Source organism: Tachyglossus aculeatus, chromosome X1 (genome assembly GCF_015852505.1).
Source record: "Tachyglossus aculeatus isolate mTacAcu1 chromosome X1, mTacAcu1.pri, whole genome shotgun sequence".
Classification (NCBI taxonomy): domain Eukaryota; kingdom Metazoa; phylum Chordata; class Mammalia; order Monotremata; family Tachyglossidae; genus Tachyglossus; species Tachyglossus aculeatus.
In genome coordinates this window covers 19,207,485-19,222,804 of record NC_052101.1, presented here as the reverse complement: position 1 = coordinate 19,222,804, position 15,320 = coordinate 19,207,485, and the positions used below count along the sequence as shown (strand labels likewise).

Below are 15,320 nucleotides of genomic sequence, written 5' to 3'. Positions count from 1 at the left end.
GTACTTATTGGGCGCTCCCTACATGCAGAGCATGGCACGAAGCGTTTGGAAGCGTTTGATCGGTAGACACGGTCCCTGCCCTCCGGGAGGTTATGAGCCACCCGGGAGGACTCCCTTCCCAGGGTTATGTTGCCTGGGCCTCAGTGACTTCTTTGGTAGCAACAGTTTTGGTTCCAGAAAAGCCTCTGGTAACATCCCTATTTGCCCGATCATTCGTACTGAGAAGCTGTTCGGGGGAATCATAAAATGGAATGCGTTTCGGACCCACCGATGTAAACCGAAAGGGGGATTAGGCCGTTGAAGACTTGAAAATGAGATTGTCTGCAGGAGCCGCCCAAGAGCCTCACGCGAGAGTGAGTCCTTACTTTGGTTTGAATAGGTCTTTCTGAGGAGCTTCCAAATTTTCCGTGGTGTTTTTGAATTGTGGAAGCTGTTCGGATGAAACGGGGGTGCGTTCATTGATTCCTTTTTATTTCATAGGACCCTAAACCACCAATACGACTACACGTTTGACTGGACGATGTTGAAGCAGAAAGCAGCCCAGCAGGCAGCCTCTTCCAGTGGGCAGGGTCAGCAGGCCCAAACCCCCACAGGCAAGCAAACTGACAAATCCAAGAGTAACATGAAAGGTTAGTAGCCAAGAACCAAGTGACGTTCCAGGGGGAAAAAAAAAAATTCAACACCAAATTGGGTAATTCAGTAATTGTTTTAACAGTGTTAGATCAAGGAGGTGGTTTAAAAAACACACACACACACATTTGGCTCTTTATTTAAAAAAAAAAAGATCAGACGTCCTTGGAAAATTTGACTACTAACTTTAAACCAAAATGTCCTTGTTCATATATATACATATATATATCTATATATATATACACATACATATGCATATATATATCTATACGTATATATAGATATATATATCTCTCTCAATCATTTCTCTTGGGATGATGGGTCATTTTTTTAACAACTGCATCTTTTTACTCATGCATTAACCCCCTTTCCAAAACGAACTTGATGTTGGGAACACGACATGATGCACCAATCCATCCGAAATCCTAGACCTAACACTTGGTGATTTTTTTTTTCCTAAATAAGTTGATTTGCCATGGCGTATTGGCTTCTATTTTCAAACTGATCATGCTAAGGATTTTTCTCTACCCTTAAATGCTGTTGCCATAAAAATGGGAAATTGTGAACGTGATCTAGGCGTCCCTGGCATCGCAGTAAAGCTAATGCTCGTTGACTCCGATGTTTCAAATCCTGGGCTAGCTGCTCGGGTGATTAAGGAGCCTGGGATTTCATTCCTCTACATACGTGTACTTGTTTCTGCATGTGGAGCGAGGAAGAGAGTGAACATACTCAGAACAAATGCTTAACATTCCAAGTCACAATTTTCTATAATCTGTGTTTCCAAAATGATTGAGCTTTTAAAGTGAAGACCTGGCAAATTGTGGTCTCTAGGTGCAATGTAAAACTTAATCTGCAGCACGCTAGAGCAGTTCGCTGTGCCGTTGCTCTAGAATGGCTTTGCAAATTAAGGGTTCCTGTTAATCAGGGTTTAAGCACCTTCTCCCCCTGGCTCTTCTTGGCCCTCCATTGCTGTTTGGTAAGGAATGGAGCTGTCTACCGCATGGCTCTGCTTCTGTAGTATCCTGCTGCCTCCCAGCTCCACCCTTGAGTGGCGGGAATGATCTTTTCCCTTTTCTCCATCAATAGCAATCTTTAGAGGCCTTCCAACCTAATGTTTGCAGAGGTGAAGGGCAGGTGTATACTTCTTTGGGTCATTTTCAGTTGGCGGTGTGATTGCCCTAGAAAGAGTGTAGCCCGAGAAATTTGATATAGGTCTTCTAAAATTTTCCCCCAGATCACCTGTAAATAAGAGTAAAAGGAATTCTCCTCTCAAGAGGAATTCTCTGCAACTACTTATTTGAACGGACTTAGCAATCAGTGAATCGGTGGCAATTATTGAACAGTTACTGTGTGCAGAACACTGTACTAAGCACTTTGGGAGAATACAGCACAGTAGAGTTGGTAGACTCGAATCCTGCCCTCATGGAACTTAGTCTAGATTTCTGAAAAACCGAATGATGGATTTTATTTTAATTTACCGGTCTTATCTGCTGCAGAGCCACAGATTTCTTAAACTGAGAACTTAGGTTGAAAGAATACATGTAACTTTTCATATGCAAATATGAAAATTCCTAGCCCGCATCCGATGAGGCAAGTATCCGGTATCCTCAGAAAAAGGCGTAGGGTGAAAAGTCCTAAATTTAGTCGGTCTTGTTGGGTTGCTCTGCCGGCTGCTGATTTTGGGCCCTCCAGTGCAAACTAACTGCTTCTCCAGCAAGTGACCAGTCTCACTGAGAAGGGCTCCCATCTCCTAAGCCAACAGAACCACTTCGATTTTTGTACCGTGATCTCTCAGAATCTCTGAGTTGACCACTGGGCCGTGGTTTCCTTTGCAAATGAAGAATTAAGCCAGAGCCGTCAAACCAATCCATTTAATTCACGTTGTGATTTCAGTTTTATCTTCCTATCCTGGAAAAATTCAACCCGCGGGCCGTCTTTTAGGAAAAACGAACGTAGGTTTGTTGTTCCATTTAACAAGTGGAACAAAGGTTCCATTTTGTAAGTCTTACTCAGTAAGCAGAGACGACATTTTCTCTCAGCCAAAGTCAGATCTTAGTGTTGTCATACCAGCCCCTCTCATTTAGAATGATTGCTTGAGGCATCCCTTTGTTGCAGCAGAGCTGCTTGTTTTGTACTCGTATTGTAGAGCCTTTCTATAATTGAAACTTAATTTTACAAAGGTGACATTAGCATTAAGAAGATAGGTTTTTTGACATTTGATAAGTGCCAAAGAGATTCCAAGAAATGGCAACTCTTTCTGCATTTGTACTCTCTGAGAACTCTCTTTTGAAGAATCATGTGCCCCAGATTTCCTTGTTACCGTGGCTTAGTTGAGAGCACTTTTATCAACTCAACCTGGGTGGCCATGGAAACTTCAGGCCCGACTGCTCCAGACAATGAAGGCTTTTCTATAAAAGCCCTTTCTTGTAGCCTAGCTACCTTGCTTTAGTTGACTCTTCAGTGCTTTCACGAGATAACTCATTATGCATTAATTCAAGGTAAAGCGATGCCTGCACGTCCTGCCAACTCATCAAGATCTTTCACTAAATTAAGATTTAAGGGTCTGACTGAAAATGATTAAAGGGCAAATTAACCAGAGAAACCGATTCGCCTCGTAGTACCTTTTGAATCCGTCTAGTCATTTCGCCAACGCCCAAGTCAGCAACCAAATGACAGCTCCGTAGAGGCAGAAGTGTGACTTTGATTTTGAGAGGCCCTATGCTCTCCCCTAAAACCTGGAACTGAAATAACCTGATGTGTTTTTTTTTTTTTCCATCCAACCTGATGTGCTTTTCAACTGTCAAGTGTTTTAAAGACCCTATGAGTGTCAGATCTCATTTTTGAGGAACAAGTCTGACTAAAATGGCAGTACATATTTTTTTTTTTAACTTTAATCTTCAAAACCACTCCCCTGGAAATAATTTTAACTGTTTCCAGCTAAAACAGTTGCACATTTAAGCCCTCAGAAATGCTCAGTGTTTTTGTTAAAGTTTCCCAAAGCCTTGAGTATTAGGGTACCTTTGTAATAGTTATTTCCTGGCACGGTCATTGTTCGTGGACAAATGGTTTGTCCTAATAACCGCCTTTTGTTAAATTAAAAATGAAAATTCAGTGAGAGCTTATCTAATTACTTCATCCTATTATATCCATTTCTTTCTGAATCATACTCCAATGTTTGTTGGGACTTTAGCTACAGTTTCTGTCCAGCGTAACCAAATTCACCAGTTGCTCTAGGAAAATGACTTACTGTTCGGCACCAAAGTCCAAATCCATGGCGAAGATTTGGATGAGGGCCTGGAGGAAATATCAGCTAAAGAAGAAATCTACTCCAATAAACTGAATCCAGAGGCTGCCAGAGAACAGATCCCTGAAATCTGGAGTCCGTGGACAATAAACGTTGCAGTGAAGAACTAACACAGCCCAACCGAAAATGAAGATAAGAGCATTGAAAGGATCCTTCTCTGCTCAAGGCTACTGAGCCCGTCAACCCACTCAGTTGAAGCGCAGCCATATTTCTGTGGGTTCACAGCAGTGCGAACATCCTGAGTGGAGTGGAAGAGGAGTCAGTCACAACGGGTACGGAATGGATTTCGACTAACTGCATGGTCATTTAAATGCAATTCCTGTCATAGTGAATTTGCTTAAGAGGCTAATGAGGAAGTATTAGTGTGGGTCGCCAAAAGGCATCATCCAGTGTGGGGGGGAAAAAGCCTTTGCTTAGTCTTACCTTAACTGTGGAGATGATAAAATACGTTTAGTCTCTCCTCATAGCTTTTGTAAATTTCTCCGTGTTTATGGAGAATTTAGATTTTTTATGGACAATTCAACTTTTTACGCTCTTGGTTTCGTCAGGTTGATCTCTAGAGTTCCCAGAGTTTGACTCGAGAGATTAAAACCTGCAGTTGAACGTAATTTTGAAATATCAGAAAGTAGAGGGTCTTTGATTGTGCCGTCGGCCATCTTTATCACTTGGTTTTCCAAATTTCTCAAATTTGAGGCCTGCCTCCAACTTGCTGTTTTTCTTACTATTAATCAATTGGTGGTACTTAATAAGCACTTGGGAGAATACAATGCAACCGAGTTGGTAGACAAGTTCCCAAGAGTCTAGAGAGGGTGACAGACATGGAAATAAATTGTGGATATGTCCATAAGTGCTGTGGGGCTGAGGGTGGGGTGAATATCATGTTCTGAAAGGATACAGATCTAAGTGCGTAGGTGACACAAAAGAGAGATGGAGTAAGGGAAGTGGGGGCTCAGTCAGGGAAGGCCTCTTGGAGGAGTTGAGATTTTCAGTAAGACTGGTGGGGAATGTGGTGGTCTGTCATATATGAAGCGGGGATAAGGAAAGTGATCTGTTTAGCAGAGTGAATTAAGGTCTAAGGAGGCTGATGCAGTAGATCAAGACACAATTTGATCAATGCTTGGGGTAATGGGGTAGCAGTTCGGATGGAGAGGAACGGGCAGATTTTATCGATGTAGTGAAGGTGGAACCGACGGGATTTGGTGGCAGGTTGAATGTCTGTTGAATGAGAGAGATGAGTCGAAGATAATGCGAAAGTTATGGATTTCTAAGACGGGGGATAGTGGTGTTGTCTACTGGAATGAGAAAGTCAAGGTGGAGGATAGGGTTTGTGTGGGAAGATGAGTTTTGTTTTAGGCATGTTAAGACTGAGGTATCAGAGGGACAGCCAAGTAGAGATGTTCGGAAGGCGCAACAATGCAGACAAGGAGAGATGTCTGGGCTGGACATGTAGATTTGGAAATCATCTGCATAGAGATGGGAGCTAGCGAGTTCTCTGAGGGAGTGGATATAGATAGACAATAGAAGGGGACCCAGAATTGAGCCTTGAAGGACTCCCACAGTTTAGGGGGTGGACAAAAGAGGAGAAACCTGCAAAAAAGACGAAGAATTAGCTGCCGGAGAGATAGGAGGAGAACCAGGAGGGGAGAGTGTCAGTGAAATCAAGGTAAGATAATATTTCCAAGAGAAGTGGGGTGGTCCACGTTGTTAAATACATGTCTAGGAGGGATAGGTTAGAGTAGAGGCTGTTGAATTTGGCAAGAAAGGTGGTCGTGGACGACCTTAGACAGGTAGTGTCTGTGGAGTGAAGGGGTGGAAGCCAGATTGGAGGAGGTTAAGGAGAGGAAATGGAGTCAGTGGATGTTGACAACTCCTTGAAGGAGTTTGGAGAGGAACTCGTAGGTTTTGAGTGTCTCCTGTGAACTAAACACTCTGCTGTTCTTAGGGTCCTTAGGCCTCTGGGACCTTACGTATAGATGGCAGAAGCTAGAACAACACACAAAGAATCAGGGCTTTTTCTATAGAATACAAGGGAAACACAAATGTGTACAACTTCCTGAGGGCAGTCCCCTAGGTTGAGACACAATTAAAGAACGAGTCATCCCAGGGCACCATTACTGGTCTCTGGACCCGTATCATTGAGGAATCTTCCCCCCTCACAAATAATCCTCAATTACAGACATTTATAAACACATCTGTCTCTGCTGGCTTCCTTTGCAAATCTAGGATCTGTTTATATTTGCAGGCTTTGAAGAGATAATTCAGACGTGCACTACAGATCATTGGACTGTCTTGAATTTCCGGCTATGGTATACCATTTCAGCTGTGAACAACTTAACCTTTCGGTTTGCCTGAGGTTTATCAAGATCGAGAAGTTCACCTCAAGAGAAAGAGAAACGCATCGGAATGAAATGCAAGGAATGAATGATTCGGTGACTTGAAGAGGAGGTGCAAAATATTCAAGATGAACTTAATTTTTAGGATCCACTGAAGCAACTAAAGGCAGCTCTCTGATAGGAATCCTCAAGTGGAATATTCTTCTCTTGACAGTTCTGGAAAAACTCTTAATCTCCTCCCACCATGAACTTCACTCATCCTCTCCCACCCCCCTGGAGTGGCACGCACCAATACAAATCATTCATTCAGGTGTTGCCATTAGCACAGAAACATTCTCCAGATATATCCAGTTAAATGATGGCAAGACTTGCGTAATGAATATTTTCTTTACTGTAGGGAAGTTAGAATTTCTTTTCCAAATATTGGCTAGCAGTACGACAGTTATCCGGCACGTTCCAAACTCGGTTTCCCTCAAATGAATTGGGAACAATTATCTGCTGCTCTGATGCCTTGCTTTCTTTCCTAGAGTCACTACTGCAGGGGGCTTCCTGTGATTTGTTAGTTTATTAAGGCCCTTTCATCGTTTCTTTTATTAGGTAACGTGATTTAGTCTACAGTTCTTGATTTAGTTCTCCCTTTGTCCTGCTTGAAAGATGAGTACGAGCCTCTAAAACAATCTAATCATAGTATCAATCATTTCCATTTTACTCAGTTGCTGATCTCAACTTCAGGTAATTACCCCCAGCTCTCCTAAGACACAGAAGTTGCATTCCAACAAAACCCTGCCTTAGGGAAAAACTCAGTTTCCAAAACTCACTGCACAGCCACCCGCTTTAGCCAAACAGGATCGTGTTATTGTTCAGACATTCCCTACTTCCCAGTTAATGCTTTAGCCAAAACACATAGTGAAAGTGTGCATTTTGGCAGAACTAAGTGCATTTCCATCATGACTGAATGATTTTATAAAGCTTTTCTAATTAGGTCAGAGTGTGATATCATCACCATATGAATAATTGTTTGCACTTATGCAAGCAATAATTGTTTGCACTTAGCCGATCCTATCTTCAGGTTAAAAAAAGCTTGTCTTCAGAGTTTCATTTACTAAAACAAGTCGGCTAGCTTTCATTGTTTTAGCAATTCTGTATGTTTCCCCAAAAACTGAGATTTTTTTTGTTTAGCTGAGTTTGAGGGGCAGTGTAATTGATTTTACTAATTGGTCACCATCATTCTACGGTTAAGGTATTACTGATATTACCACGGAAGGGATGGTATTCACTGAGTGCGGACTCCGGTATTGAGCATTGTACTGAGCCCTGGGTGCATACAAAAGATGTCTAGATCTGGTCCCTGCCCCAGAAGAGACTCACTGTCTAGGTAGGGAAGGACAGACACTTAGAAAAGAAGTTCATAGACAAGCCAGAGTCAGAGAGCATTTAAAATGTGAGAAGCATGAGGAGTAGACTGTAAGCTCATTGTGGGTAGGGAATGTGTCTGTTTTATTGTTTTTCTGGACTCTCCCTGGCCGTAGTACAGTGCCACGCACACAGTAAGGGCTCAATAAATACGAATGACGGACTAGGAAGGCATTTGGAGGAGGCTGTTCTGATGCAGTCCCCTCAAGGCACGCAAGTGTTGGCAGGTCTCAACTTTTCTTGTCCTCAGTGTTGTTCATAGTGGGTTTGGGCTTTTTTCATTATGAGGACTCCCTGCGCATAGTATCTACAAGATCCAAATGAATCAATTCTATAGCCAGAGGAGTGGCCACCTAAGTGAATTGAACTGTCCCTTCTTGTTGGTAGTGGATTGGGTCCAGAGCCATAGCTAAAACGACAAGTAAGGGGTATTCCACCAGTTTGAGACGAGAGCTTTCTTTCATTTGTGAGAGTGAGATGGAATCTTCAAGAAACAGCCGTTTGTTACTGATTAGTATTAAGCATCTACTCGTTGTAGAGCACTTCAGCGCTTGGAGAAAGTACCTTGGCTTTAGCAGACACGATCCCTCGAGGAGCTTACGGACCGTCTCCCCCGTTGCCGGGGAAGTTTTCAAACCAGTTCAGCTAAAAAGTCACCTAACAGCAATTTAGAAAAGTGCACTTTTGCAAGTCAGTCAAGACTGACTGGATGGGAGAATTTGTGAAGCCGAGGCCTTTTGGATGCCATGTGATGTGTCACCCAGACTCAGAGTCCCAAGCTTTAATTTGGGGCAGTACTGAACTTAGTATATAACTGAATAATAGTAATAATGTTGGTATTTGTTAAGTGCTTGCTATGTGCAAAGCACTGTTCTAAGCGCTGAGGTAGATACAAGGTAATCAGGTTGTCCCACGGGAGACTCACTGTCTTCATCCCTATTTTACAGATGAGGGAACTAAGGCCTAGAGAAGTGAAGTGACTTGCCCAGAGTCACACAGCTGACAAGTGGCAGAGCTGGGATTTGAACCCACGGCCTCTGACTCCAAAGCCCGTGCTCTTTCCACTGAGCCACGCTGCTTCCCCAAAGTCAGGCCCAAAGCAACAGCTATTTCCTCATTTCAGCTTGCAAAACCTCCTAGGAATCCATAGCTATTCTAAAATCGCATATTTAGTGAGCGAGAGGAATCCTAATATTTTTTGAAGCTTCTAAAATTTGGTTCATTCATTTGGGCAGCATCACCAGAGTAGGATTAATGTGTCGGCTTCTTTCAGGGGAGCATAGCGTACTTGGAAATTTATTTTTAAGACCTATAGAATTCAGAGGACAAAGAAGGGTTTTAGCTTACCTAACTCTTGTTTTTTGGGTAATTCTTGGGGGCCAAGTTGTCCGTGGGGCTCTAGGAGGAGCAGAGAACTAAAAGCACATTACCAGGTTCTTCCTGACTCTTAGCTCGTTCAATCACTCAATGGTATTATTAAGTGCTTACTGTGAGCAGAGCACTGTACTAAGCACTTGGGACAGTTCAGTGCAACAGAGTTGGTTAACATGTTCCCTTCCCACAACGAGGTTTATGGTCTAGAGAACAAGGAGGCTTGCCTGCTTCTAGACTAACCTGTGGTAAAAAGGAAGAACAGTATAAACAGAGGAGCAGTACGCCTTGGGCAAGTTACTTCGCTTTTCTGTGCCTCAGTTAACACCTCTGAAAAATGAAGATTAAGACCGTGAGCCCCGTGGGACGTAAATCGTGTCCAACCTGATTAGTTTGTGTCTACCCCAGCGCTTAGAACAATGCCTGGAACATAGTACATGCTTAACAAATACCATTAAAAAAAAAATATCAGGAATCGGCCCCTTCTGGATTTAAGAATGCCAGGCTGTAGCTTTCCATGCACCTCTTCCCTTTTCCATAGGGTAAGCCCGAAATAATTCTCCCCTTCTCAACTTCTGGCGTGGTGTTCAATTTCCACTGACTGCTCTGCACACAGGGTTTTAGTTCTTCACCGGAGTAACTTTGGCTCTGTCTTTCTATTGCAGGTTTCTGAGTGTGAACAGAGGAACAGAAGAAGCAGAGCAGACGATCGGAGCAGGACTTGACACTCCCCAAATCTAGAAATTTTAGTTCATATGTACACTTGCCAGTGGTTGTGGGCAACCATTTACTTGGTGTAAAGAACTTAATTTCAGTATAAACTGGCTCTGGGCAGCACTGGTGATGCTGCGTTCTGAGTTGTAGCCGCTGTAATTGTGAATATTAACTGAGATAGTGAAACATGGTGTCCAGTTTTCTATTGCATTTTTTCAAGTGGAAAAGTTAACTGAATGGTTGACACAAAAAGTGGTGGAGAAATTGTGCATATGCCAATTTTTGTTACCTTTGATTTTGAACTACACTCCTTTATGAAAATAGTACTTCTGAAGAATGGCATGAACAGTCTTCGACTACAATTGTGATGATTGTAAATGCTCACAATTGTGCACCCCTAAGGTTATTCCTCCCTGGGTTTTGAAAGTTGTACACTTAAACATTCTTAAAATTGTTGGCTTCTGTGTGCAAGCCAGCTATTATGGTAGCAACCAAAGATTCCAGTTTTTAAGCATATGAAAGACTCTGCCTGCTTACCTGTGCTAGAAATAACAGCATCTAAAGCGAAGACTTAATAAAAACTTAGCGACTACTAGATTATCTTTAGGACTCTGCATTAACTCTATAATGTTCTTGGTATAAAAAGCAAAACAGCATATTTGTCACAGGAATTTAGTTAACATCTTACAACTGAACTGTATGTAAGTTGCTTAGATAAAATGTAATCACTGTAAACATCTATATGACCTGGGATTTTGTTTTTATTTTGAAATGGGAGCTTTTTTTGTTTACAAATTCATTAAAAACTAAAAACTGTTTCTGTAAGGAAATGAGGTTTTTCTTTTTAATACCTTGCTAATTCACAATGAAATGAACATCACCCCAGTTTTTAAATAGAGCACTTCAAGGCCATTCATTAAAACAACTCATATTCCTTTGCAAATCATTTTAGACTTTAGATTCCTTTGTACCGCTTCCTCTTTTTTTTTTTTTTTTTTTAAATAAATTTTGAATTTTTTTTCTCAAGGGGAAAGGCACTCTTGCATTTTAAAACAAAAATCTTTGCTGCATCAATACCTAGTACTGAATCTTATGAGGAGATGGTATTGGCTGCTCACGTGTCGTCGTTGATTCAACAGCTGGACTGATTTGAGACCCATTTTGGGAAGTTAGAATGAAAGTGCTGAAGGGTTTTACAACAGGGGAATTTTTTTTTTCTTGGAAATGCTTGTGGAGCGGCTACGGTCAAACTGATTCTTGTTTTTGGATGCCTCATTCATTAATACCCTTCAGGCTGTCTGCTCTTCCCCCTCACTCCTCCTGACCTCTCTTTTTCTCTCTCTCTGTCTCTCTCAGTATCTCTTTCTCTCGCACAAACACACACACCCTTACTCTCTCTGTCTCTCTGAATCTGTCCCAGTAGAAAGAAAGAAAGTCTTTTGCTGGTAATTCTTAAAATGGTGTAATTTATTCCTTTATAGCATGTCAGAATCAATTAAAAAAAATTGTCTAAAAATGCTACTAGATGGCCTATCGTGTAAACGTGGTGTTTTGTACATTAGCTTTGTTGAGACTGTAAATTTCCACACGTGTGTTAAGGTTTGGTCCCAATGTAGTCTTGAATCCCAGAATAGGTTTTCGAATTTTGAAAAATGCCTTAGGAATTATTCCACGATTGCCACACAATCGGCCGTTAAGGGATAGGAGAGCAGAACTCGATCACTGCAGCAGTCTAATGAGTGAGCTCCAGACCTGGGCGGCAGGTTCCCGTTTCTGTTTTTCTCTTTCTCTTCTTGGTCTGTCAAGGTGTCGATCTGCTTTCAGAATCCACCTTTGGATAAAGGAAAATTGCTTTGGTACTCTCTTTTCCCAGGCTGAACTGCCAATGGCAAAATACTTTTCAGTGCTTTCATTTACTATGCACTTAGACTATGCACTTTTACTGAGGTATTTTTGTAACTCTCACCCCTTTTGTAATCTTGCCATTTGAAAAAGGTTGTGGTGTAGTATGTAGTTCTTGTAATTAAGTTGCGGGTTTAAGACTGCTGATAGCTTTGTAAATCAGAAATGGCGTCGTTTGTCCCGAGCGTGTTGTCGTTACACCTTCGCCTGGAACTCATTTTCACCTTCTAGCTACCGTTCCTTTTCTTCACAGTTGACAAAAGAAGATTCTGAAATACAGTGAATGCTTTGACAAATCCTGGTTGGAGAGGAGATCCCATTTGAAATAGAATTAAAAATACGCTTTCCCTCTAAAGTGATGGTACAAGTTGAAGACGCGGCATTCCGAAATTGGACTTCTTGAACAACACTGGTTCTGCAGTGGCTCACTCAGCTGAACTCTAGGTCACTCCTAATAACTCCTTGGTTCACCCTTGGGGGATGGTGTGGTTTTCAGAAGTGTTGGGAGCTGGCCAACGGAACCGCTGTCGAATGTCTTTGTTTTGGGGAGAAATATAAGCAAATAAATTGGAGGAGAGACCTGTTCTCTCTTCATATATGGTTGTGCACATGCTCTTAATGGCCTACAATTGCATTTTAACATGTTTGCCCTTATGGGGATCGGAATGTTTACCTGCTAGGGAATTTTCAGATCAGAAGTGTGGTTTCCCTTGGAACTTTTTTGTAAATTCCGGGTTGATGCTTTTAGAAAGAGGATCTTATTACTTGCAAGTTTAGAAAGAAAGAGGATCTTATTCCTTACGAGTTTAAAGCAACGAATTCTGGTTGTAACCATGTCCCTCTGCAGTTCGAGACCCAGGTGCTCTTGTATCTTTTCCAAGGTGACTGTCCGGCTGCAGAATAGTGGGGGGAAAGGGGATCGTGGTTCTGGGGAAAACCATGTGGATGCTGCCTGAGCTCATCACAAACACTGATACCGTTGATGTTGATGGTTGTGGAACCATTTGGAAAAAGTATCCAGTTCCTGGGTCCGTGTCAAACTTTTGGAAATGTGCACTGGCACCGTCTGTTCTTTTTGAACAGAAACTTGTTCGGTTGTTGAATCCTGCAGTCATCTTCCTTGTGTATTGATGGTAACGTGAATAATGTAGAGACTTATACGTGCTTTGTACAGTGACCTGGATTTTGTGTCAAAACCGACCATGTCTAGGAAACAGTTACAGAAGTTGGGTTAGTGTGTCTGCATCGCCCGATTTTTCTCAGTGGTATTGTTCAAAAATTCTTTCCTGTGAAAAATTAGCTCTGCTCCTTTATTAGCCTAATGAGAGAAACAGTGTGGCCTTGGGGGACGAGCCCAGGCCTGCAAGTCAGTGGCCCTGGGTTCTTATCCCAGCTTTGCCCCTTGTCTGTGGTGTGACCTTGGGCAAATCACTTCACTTCTCGGTGACTCAGTTCCTTCATCTGCAAAAATAGGGCTTCAATACCTGTTCTCCCTCGATCTGCAAAAATAAGGATTCAGTACCTGTTCTCCCTCCTACTTAGTGAGCCCCATGTGGAACCTGATTATCTTATTTCTACCCCAGGGCTTAGAGCAGAGTAAGTGCTTTACTATTATCACTGCTGTTATCATTAGAAGTACTGCTTCTATTGTAGTGCTGTCCGCAACATACGCGTCTGTTTAATGCTGGGGTTGGTGGCAATAGCAAGTTAACCAATATGTACTCTATCCTGCTAAGAAGTGTACAGGAATCGAAGGTCCAAATCAAAATAAATGAAAAATTAGTAATCCTTCCCGTTAAGTATAGCACACCTGGAAAGAAAAAAAAGGATTCTCCCCCAAAACGTGTACTATTCCAAATCTTGATGGAGGAAAAGTCCGGTGCAACAGAAGCAAAAGAAGTCAGTGCCTTCCCATTCAAAAGTAGACTGACTCATTACTGCCGAGCCTTTGGGCAAAGACATGCCATGGAATGGCATATTGTTGGGTAGGGACTGTCTCTATGTGTTGCCGACTTGTACTTCCCAAGCGCTTAGTACAGTGCTCTGCACACAGTAAGCGCTCAATAAATATGACTGATTGATATTGTCCCTATGTTTCTTCTGCCGACTTGGTTATTTTGAGCAGGATGTTACTGCCAGAAGGCATTCGGCTCGTGTGTTAAGTAGAACCTTAATATGAGGGGGTAGTTTATAAACCATTGTTTTAGCTGGATTTTCACCCAGTTTTCCTTAAGTTCTTTTTCAGAGGCATTTTTTTCATTTTAGAGTCTCACCCCCACCCCCGTTCTTTAGCTTGTAGAATCTATTGGTTGAAGCTTCTTTTTCAATATGCGCACAGATCATTGGAATCGGTGTCCATTAATAAAAACAGGAGTAAATTTTCCTGAAAAGGGCTTATCCCTACTAACCAAGAGACTCAGTTGACAAAAGTACTTAAGAATACCTTTGTCCTTCACTAAAGGAGGTAGGCCTTTCCCATTGTTTGCAAGGAATTTCATCTGGCAGTTTTGTGTTAATAAATTTACAGGTAGGTAAAACACCCTGTTCATGATTTGTGTGTTTTTAAGGGAAAAATTATTTGGCCACTTCTGAGAAAACGGCACATATTCTCCCTGAAGAAATAGCCAAATGGGAGAATGGAAGGTTTTTGATGTAGCTATAGTCCCATCTGATTTTTAGAGTGCAAGTATTGTACCATCAGTTGAATACGTGAAAGCAGTGAAACCAGCCTGATCGTTTTGCAAGATGATCGGAAAAAAAATGGCGAAATAAACCTGTTCTTAGGTCAAACGTTCAAAATGTAGAAAGCAATGTTTTGTTTCCCTTTTAAGCAACTTTAAGCTTCCATTCAGTTTGATCTCATGGGTTTCGCTTTTGCTAATAGGGAGATGATGCGGCTGTTAGAAGTGGAGATTCGAAAAGAATTTGCCTGTTTGTAGTGTAGCCTCTTCTGCTATATTGCATGCGACTTTTGTTTCAAGATTGGAATTCAGGAAGACAGGAATGTTTTTCCTGTAGCGGCAAGCCTGCTGGTATAACATGACCCGCAAGTTGATTTGGTGCAGAAACAGTTGCCTCGGCATCAGCCTCCCAAGCCTCGGCCTCAGTCTTAAGTTTAACTCAGTAAAAGGACAATGAGTGACGCCTGTCCAAAGTATTCTGCGAGTGATGGACATAGTGATGGTACGGGAATCGGTAACAAAAATGACAGTGGTGATGGTGCCCGAACCATCCAGTTCAACCCATTCAGTCAGTAGCTACTCGGATGTGATTTTCCCACAGCATATGGTCCTTTTAAAAGCACAGCTAAGGTGACTTTAGGTTTGGCTGTTCATTGATTCATTCATTCAGTCGTATTTAGTGAGCACTTACAGTGTGCGGAGCACTGTACCAAGTGCTGTTGGTGTCAAAGAGGACAAAGTCACCCCAGGTTCCAACTGCCTGGGAGGACAAGGAATGGGATTTAAAAGTTGGAAAACCTAGATTGGCCTGAGAAGCAACGAGGCTCAGTGGAAAGAGCACGGGCTTTGGAGGCAGAGGTCATGGGTTCAAATCCCGGCTCCGCCACATGTCTGCTGTGTGACCTTGGTCAAGTCACTTCTCGGAGCCTCAGTTACCTCATCTGTAAAATGGGGATGATGACTGAGCCCCAC

The 15,320-nt window shown here is 42.2% G+C and overlaps 1 protein-coding gene across 4 annotated transcripts in view; it reads left to right on the top strand.

The window, feature by feature from the left end:
• The window catches only part of CSNK1A1 (casein kinase 1 alpha 1), a 61,069-nt gene extending 48,794 nt beyond the window's left edge, over positions 1 to 12,275 (top strand). For 2 of the 4 annotated variants that reach the window (XM_038772413.1, XM_038772416.1), the window contains 2 exons: positions 481 to 629; positions 9,717 to 12,275. In XM_038772413.1, the coding sequence (XP_038628341.1) occupies positions 481 to 629; positions 9,717 to 9,724 (157 nt within the window). In that variant the 3' untranslated portion in view covers positions 9,725 to 12,275. Of the gene's footprint in view, positions 1 to 480; positions 635 to 9,716 lie in introns of those variants that run through there. The other 2 variants (XM_038772415.1, XM_038772414.1) reach the window with 2 other exon arrangements.
• The last annotated feature ends 3,045 nt before the right edge of the window (positions 12,276 to 15,320 follow it).